Here is an 8,801-nt window from a genome sequence, read left to right on the forward strand (position 1 = left end):
ATATTGTTTCTGAAAAGTTCTGGCTACTTTAAGACTCAGATATTTTCTTCTAACTTTTTAAAAATATAGTGTAGGCGTGGCACAGACCTGTGCAGGCCTTATACTTGCTGCCTTAGTCTCTGTGAGTTTACATGAACTTTGCTCAGTTTATTTAGAGGGCCTGTTCTGTAATTTTTTCAGGTTACTTATGTATACTGTTATGCTATCTGCAAATAAAGATACTTTGATGTATTCCTTTAAAAAAAAAGAAAAATAAAATAACTTTCTGCCAAAAAAAAATATATATATAGTGTAGGAAAGGTGGCTTTGCCATTCACTGGCAGGAAAGTGGGTCCTGAACCTTGCCTGGGTAACACAGTGGAGCCACTCTTGATGGTGAAGGCAGAGGTGAGTCAGCCCAGTGTCTATGAGAGCAGGAGAGCTGGTCCAGCCCCTCTACAGCTGTAGCCCTTGGGAGAGTAGGCCCCACACTTTGACTGGGCTGCACAGTGTAACTGGTTCTAGATGCTTGGGTGTGGGTAAGATGGCCCAAAGCCATGAAAGTGGGAGAGCTGGCCAACTCAGCTAACATTCAGTTCTAGATTTAGGGCTTTGAGTTGGCCTACTCAAAAATCTGCATAATCTGTGAACTTTTGGGGCACATGAAAAGGCTGGTCCTACTGATCCAAAGCTTCAGGATATCTATGACACAGGGCAACAATAGAACACATAGGAAGGTAGAAGGAGAACAGCAACTTCACAAAATTGTTCTCTGACTTACACATAAATGACATATACAACCAAGCAGAAACACTCATATTATATGCAGACACATTAGTAATAACAGCAAACAAAAAATTAAAATAAAATAACTGACAAAATATAGACATAAACACTAGGTATAACATAGGAAAACCTGTTTCTAGGTTCAGAGGATAAAGAAGCCACACTTGTATGTAAGCACATAACCACTGTGTCAAATGTCAACTGAAATTAAGGAGAACTATATGTCAAGGGCATTTTACACACTTTTGAGAAAACTAGTGGGGTGGTGCTATTTTAAATAGTGATACACAAGCACTGATTTGTCAAGATAGAGCAATCAGAGTGTTCTGGAAAATTCCATCTGGGAAAAGATGCAGCTGGAGTTGATAAATCTAACAGGAGCAACAGGCAATGTAAGAAGAAGCAATTATAACTCAGAAATGAGTACACACCTGCTTCCAAACATTACAGGGATGAACTTGAGTTGTCCAAGAGGCTTCCATTTCTCATTTAGACTTAAGAATGTCTATAGATCTTCAACTTTTGTGTTCTCTTGATCTGGGCAAAGAGATAGCCTCATCTTTTAACAATTTCTGCTTTCTCACAATTTATATAATGTTCAGCCTTTGCCAAAATAAAATACAATGGCATGGATTACATCCAAATAACTTATTTGATATTGTTCTATATTATATTATCACTAATAAGGCATTCAGATATTACTCATTTTGTGACTCATTTATTCTCTGGCAACATTGTTCTAATACCTATTTAACCATGTCCCTTATTTAGAAAGCCAAGCCTTTTATGTCTGAGTACTTCTGTGTACTCAAGAATTTAAAACTCATTAGTGATGCTACTTATGAAAATAAAACACTAAATTTAAATTTTGTCTCATGGCATAGAAGGATATTTTAATATTCTCAGAAAGTAGAAGGTAGAAGCAGGAAAAAAAAACAGGAGTACAAGGCCATCCTCTTCTATATCATGAGTTCGAGGACAATGTGGTCTTCATATCTCTAAAACCAAATAGGAAAACTAAGACAGTCAAAACCAAGTAACTGTAACATATAGTCAAGAGGCAAAATCTCAAGGGAAACTAAATGTATGATATATTTACTGGCTCATACATCCATACATCTGTAAAGGATGAGAGATAGGAACAAGGAACCAAACGTTACTGTTATGGGTCCACTCTCTCTATTTCCATTTCCCTCAGCACATTCTTTGCACTGTTCACTTTATCTGTAAACACACTCCTTCACATGGGTGAGAACCTGAATACACCTCTTAGCAAACAGAAAGAACCACTCCTTCACAGTCTGTTTTAGAATAGACCAGAGGATGGATTCTTATTAGCAGTCTTAGTTCATGTCCTGTGCTAGATGGAAGCCAATCACCACTCACTATCATATGGATTTAACAGGTGATCAGCTTCAGTCCTGCCTAAAGAAGGAGAATTGTTTTTATAGAAGAGGGGTATGAAAGAATGCTGGGAGAACACCTACAGAATACTTCTGTTTGCTCTACAGCACAATGGTTGCTTAGATTATTTTTATATCATATTCTTCATGGGAGAGGAGAGGATACTCTTGGGTCCATGAAGTCTTATATGTAAGAGACCTTGAATGAATGTGCCATTTGGTAGATTACAAGAATATTTTTGGAAATGTTGTTTGCCAAACAAATATGTGCTAAAACATTGGACATTCATACTCAAGACTTATTTGATTGTTTTGGTAAACATTCAAATACTTTTCATGTAACATTCTTTATGCAGTTAAATGTCCTAAGTAGGTGGCATGTGTCTCAGGTAACCTAAGAACCTTCTTACTCAAGCAGTTTCTCACATAAATACATTTTACCCGCATAGTGCTTTTGTGTGAGAAGACTTTGAGTCCAGATATCATGTTTAAGGAGCGATGGACCATGTTTTACATTAGAAAAGCAAATACTTTGATCATAACTTTGCAAAGAAAACATTTTGCAGGATCATTTAAAAATCATCAAGATTGGCAGTCTCTGTCTCATGAGAGGCTGGGCTTCTCTTCTCAATGGTTTACTGTCTCCAGTTGCCTCAAGAAAGCTGTAAATGCTGTGAGTAGGCCTTTGATCAAGATGGTGTGTCTGACAGGTTGTCTACAGGAACAACTTTCTGTGAGGTATAGGGCCAAACATCTGATAATGCAGGCAGGATACACTCACAACAAATGCATTCTCAAGTTGGCCTTAGCTTTTTTTTTTTTTTTTTTTTTTTTTTTCTGTCTGAGAAAAAGCCTTCCTGGCTCTTTCTGAGCTCTGTTTACTGTCCAGATAGAGAACAGAGGGAATTAAGTATGTGAGTCCAACACACCTGGGCACAGGGGTCTCTCAGTGAGAGGACTTTTCTGCATGCTCTTGTCTTTTTCTTAATACATATCAGAGCCTAAATGTTTACTGGGTTACCCTAAGAAGTCTGCTGAAATGATTTGTTATTATTTGAAAAATAAGTTGACAAATGATAGTTTTTACTTTATGTGAAGATAATAACTTTTTGGTTATAAATTACATTTTATTATAGTACTCCATACAAGTCATTCAGTAGAAATTGAAACTCATACAGTACAAAGATTTTTTTCTATAGTCAGAGTTGTTTGGTTGTTATTTTTATGTTATTAACAACAGAGACGGAAAGATTGTCAACCCTAACTTTTTTCATTAGTTGCATAGTTATAAATAAAACATGTCTATTATAAAGTTAGTTGAAGAGCTGAATTATATTGCTTTACTCAGAAAATTATTTTAATGGTAAATTAAATAATTTGTTCAGTGTCTACTATTGTGAAGATTCTATTAGAGTCTCCAAGATTCAAAAATAAATAAAACATAATCTTAGTTCTTACAGTAAAATAGGGGATGAGCCTATGACTCTGACAGCTGCTACAAGGAGTAAACAAAACCAATTAATTTTGAGTAGCATCTGTGTAGTTCCAAAGGTAGAAGGATAATTTTTTAAAATATAAGTGCTTTGACACATCATGGGTTTTAAAAGGAAATTTCTTAAATGAAAAAGCCAATTACAGTAATGAACAAAACAGGGAGAAGGTAATATATACAGGTCTATAATTTTATATCCATACAGGTCTATAATTTCATATCCATTATATATAACCACTACCTTTCAGAATATTAAACCTTAGATTCTGAAAGGTAGTTTACTCATCACATTTAAGTAGTAGTATGGGACTTCTCTTTCTACCCAAGATCGAAGTGAAAGAAAGAAAAAAGAAAATAAAAAGAATAAAACATCTGAAGGTAATTTTCAGGCAGCATAATAACTAATGACCTCAGAAAGACAGGGAACACAGAAAGCCCTCGATGATGAAAGCCTACTGCTTGTTCTGGAACTTCCTGTTACTGGAAGAAAAATACCTTAGACAAAGAACTCACAAAGGACAAACATTTATATTTGTTTTGGCTCTGAGGTTTCACTTCATTGTTAGTTACCCTTACTGGTGTGTGTGTGTGTGTGTGTGCTTGCTGTTTTGACAGTGTATCCTGGTGTTGATTATGTAACAGAATAAAGTGATAGCAACCAAGGAGCAAAGGGAAAGACAGAAGAGGACATGATATTTCCTTCAAGAGCATGCCATTATAAAACCTTAGATTCTGAAAGATAGTTTGTTCATCACATTTAAGTCGTATTATGGGACTTCTCTTTCTACCCAAGATCAAAGTGAAAGAAAGGAAGAAAAAAAATAAAAAGAATAAAACATCTGAAGGTAATTTTCAGGCAGCATGATAGCTTTATAACCTAGCTTCCACTAGATTCCAACTCTTAAACATTCTAACATCACTCAATAACGCCTCGGGCTAGGGATCGAGCCTTTAGCACATGGTCTTTGGATTGGTAATTTATACCATCACTATAGCAGTGCAGTCGTCAATAGTTAAGGATAATAACTCAAGAATGAATTCTTGGAAGAGCCTGGTAGAAACCCAAGTTTAAGGAGGAAGAGGTGGGATTCTAGAAAGACCAAGATGACAGATGTTTTAAAGAAAGACACTGAAAAAATATATTAATATATATTTTCTCTATCTGTCTACTATTCTATTACATGTCAATACTATAGTACACTGACTAAACACAGCATGCGTCACCACCACTACCATCAAACAGTAGCAGCAGCTAACAACGAACTGAAACCTCTGAGCCAAAATAAATGTTCCTTCTTTCTGATCTATCTATCTATCATCTATCTATCTATCTATCTATCTATCTATCTATCTATCTATCTATCTATCTATCTATCATCTATCTATCTATCATCTATCTATCATCTATCTATCTATTTAGAGAGAGAGAGAGAGAGAGAGAGAGAGAGAGAGAGAGGGAGAGAGAGAGAGAGAGAACTCTGGGGGCCTATCAAGGGTGCTCTTGAGAACTGAGTTGAGAGATAGCAAGTAAATGCATGTAAGGGAACTACCTACTAAGAGCTCTGCAAAAAATAAACAAAAAACATTAGAGGGAAGATTGCTTCTGGATCAGAAAGTCCTGGGACGGGACCAGTTTTGACTAATCAGTCTTGCTATTTCTATTTAAGTGTATAGGCAGAGGGATATTGTGTTTTAACTGGGATTTAGACCAGATCATTAGTAGCCAAAATCTAACATCTGTGCATGGTGTAGGTATGGCAATGATAAACTCACAGGTGCTGTACTCATAAACTCACACCAGCTGCAGTTACCAAAGAAGACCACACCAGACAAACTTCTGTTATAGATGTGGGAAGCGCTCTCAAGGCCCCAGCCCTTACTGAGGACCTACTGGAGTAAAAAGAACCATTCTCCTTTAAGGGTGAATCACTAGAGCAATGGGTGTGCTCTAGTGATGTCCTCACACCTATGAATGTTTGGGCAATACTAGTTGTCCTTATTGATTTATTTTCAAAAGAAGAAGACAAGAAGTTGGGAGTGTTGCATGTTGAAGCAGATCTGGCAGGAGTCGAAGAACAGAAAGAGAAATTGGATATGCTCGTATTTTATTACATACGTAATTCTTAAATTCTTAAATACTAAAAATTTTAAAATAAAAGTAAATATGAAAAAAGAACTAAAATAAAAAGTACACCCTCCTCTTTCCTTTTGCGGCCATCGGTGGATCGCAGCGGCCAAAATGAAATTCAATCCCTTCGTGACTTCTGACCGAAGCAAGAACTGCAAACGGCATTTCAATGCACCTTCTCACATTCGGAGGAAGATCATGTCTTCCCCTCTTTCCAAAGAACTGAGACAGAAGTATAAAGTTCGGGCTATGCCCATTCGAAAGGATGATGAAGTTCAGGTTGTTCGAGGACACTACAAAGGCCAGCAGATTGGCAAAGTGGTCCAAGTGTACAGGAAGAAATACATCATCTACATTGAGCGAGTCCAGCGAGAGAAGGCTAACGGCACAACTGTGTATGTGGGCATCCACCCCAGCAAGGTAGTTATCACCAGGCTAAAGCTGGACAAGGACCGCAAGAAGATCCTGGAGAGGAAAGCCAAGTCCCTGCAAGTAGGAAAGGAGAAGGGCAAATACAAAGAAGAGACGATCGATTGAGAAGATGCAGGAGTAGAGACATCTCATGCACAGCTTTCATTAAAGACTGCTTAAGTAGAAAAAAAAGAAAGTACACCCTCTAGAGTATACCCGTGGGGCCCAGTTCCCATTTCCCTTTTCTCTGTCTAGATCAGTAATCTCCGTCTTCCCCAGTCCTTAATGATAAAGAGGGTCTACTAGTGGTGTGAATAGTGGAACATATTCAGATGAGAACCATAAAATATGTCTGCATAGTTCTTCCTTGTCATCTCTTATGGGAACTTTGGAACCATACATTTACAGATGCCTGTGTCACCAGGATGAAGATCAGGGATCTGCTGTATGGAAGACAGCTCTTCCCCTTTCTCTGCTACCTTCCCTGGACAGACATGAGCATATACCACACTTTAACTGTATAGAATGAGATTTTGGGATGACTTATGAAATAGATTCTTGTACGGATTCTTGTTAGGTCAGAGATTTTGGAGTCACTTATAAAGCAGAGAGATTCTTATATGGATCTCTGTTAGGTCAAACAAAGTTTAACACTTAAAAGGGGAAGATTCATTTAAAAATTTACTTATTTTTATTTTATGTGTATATGTTTTGCATGCATGTACCAGGATTGTGCCAGAAAAGGGTATCATAACCCCTAGAACTGCAGTTACAGAGAGTTCTGAGGTATCATCTTAGTACTGCAAACCAAACCCAGGTTCTCTTCAAGAGGAGCCAGTGCTCTTACTTGCTAACTTATTTCTCCAGCTCCAAGAACAGATTGTTATCAATTACCTGGTAAAAATATTAACAACAATGAGATTCTGAAGAATTTCACCAATTGTATAATAATATTCCATACTTGCATAATTATTAACACAATCTAAGTCTTGGTGTACTAGTTTGTGCTCTATTCTTTAAGTGAGGAGGGAAATGCAATACTGAAGACATATAAGATATACCTTTTTGTGTTATCTATCAGAAGTTCTTGAAAAATTTATAAAACCCACAGGTCTCTTATCCTTCATTTTTCAAAAGATAATTTCTTACCTGGAACGGAGGTAATTTGGAGCTCACACTGCAAGAAGTTCACAGAGACCATTATTTATTGAAAGCTGGGCACTAAGTGGTCTGAGATTATAGACACTTTCTCAAAGTTAGGTAACAATGACCTTGTGAACAACTTCAGGAGACATGTGAGAAAGATAAGTGATAGGAGTCTTACTTGCATTAGTCTTTTATAATAAATTATCAACATAAATGAAATTGATTTCACATGCTGTTTCGCTCCAGTGAGTAGTAAGGGATACAGAGTAATATCTCCTCTCCCTCTACTACCCTTTCTTTACTCAAGGTCAACTCTAAATGAAAAACAAATATGTTACAGCAGGTACTCCAGAATATCTATAGATGATGGTATTGGAGCTGCAGTACAGGTGGAAATGGGAGCTAGGAGACTTGATACTTCACAAAAATAATGACATAGTTTGGATCTGAGTGTCCTAAAAGTCATGAATGCCATAGCCTGAGTCTGTGAAAAACCTTGCTCCCTAGAGCAGAACTATGAGGTTATGATGGAACCTTTAAGAGATGAAGTTAATGGGAAGAAGTCACCACAATGGTGACAGGGTCTAGAACTCTGGTCCCTTTTTTGCTTTGCTTCTGAACTCCTATTTTGTGAGTATGGATCCCACCATGAGGTACAGCTCTGCAATAGTTCTAGAGCAATGGGATAAAGGGAGCATGAACTGATGCTATGAGAGAGAATAGACCCCTCCTCCTATTATGCTACTTCTTTTAGGTATTTTGTTATAGTTAGAGATGTTATTTTTAAGTGAAAATTAAAGGAAATCTAAAACTAGTAAAGTCTACTTGGAGAAGTTGGCATGTTGCCAGACATTTGTAACCTCAGGTGGCAAGTAGAGGAATAAAGAGCTGAGGCATGATTTTGAAGTTATCCAAGGGTGGCAATGTTCATGCTTCAACTTTTCAAGTTCTGAGATTATTTCATTAATGTTATATGTAATATTGAGAAAATAGTGACTGATCATGAATTTTTAGTTATTATTATGAAGTCTTGAGAAAGTTGAGACTTTTGGAAGGTTTAATCAGTTATACTCCTAAGCAACAGCATCTCAGACATTTCATTTTAAAATACATTTATATGCTAAACATTTCTCTTGGGCTCTGGGTACTATAGATAGATTGGTGAGTAATACACAGTAAACTATATGTTGGTGAGAATTGCTACTTACCTGAAAGAGAGACAGGAAATAGAAAGTGCCTTTAATACATTATATGTAGTATGGAATAACAACACAAACACACACACATACACAGACAGACAGACAGACAGACAGAGACAGAGACAGAGACAGACAGAGACAGACAGAGACACAGAGAGACAGAAAGACACAGAGAGAAATATAATGCAAATTAGACCTGAGAGATGTAGTCTAGCTGTTACTTGGCAAGATGACTGTAGGCAATGAGAAATGGAAAG

General features: G+C 37.0%; 1 protein-coding gene across 1 annotated transcript; it reads left to right on the forward strand.

The window, feature by feature from the left end:
- The first annotated feature begins 5,899 nt into the window (after positions 1-5,899).
- LOC114625724 (60S ribosomal protein L26-like) lies at positions 5,900-6,325 on the forward strand. Its single transcript, XM_028773105.1, has one exon. It carries the CDS (start codon positions 5,900-5,902, stop codon positions 6,323-6,325), a length of 426 nt encoding a protein of 141 aa, XP_028628938.1.
- Positions 6,326-8,801: the final 2,476 nt, after the last annotated feature.

This window comes from Grammomys surdaster, unplaced genomic scaffold (genome assembly GCF_004785775.1).
Source record: "Grammomys surdaster isolate TR1022 unplaced genomic scaffold, NIH_TR_1.0 220, whole genome shotgun sequence".
NCBI lineage: Eukaryota > Metazoa > Chordata > Mammalia > Rodentia > Muridae > Grammomys > Grammomys surdaster.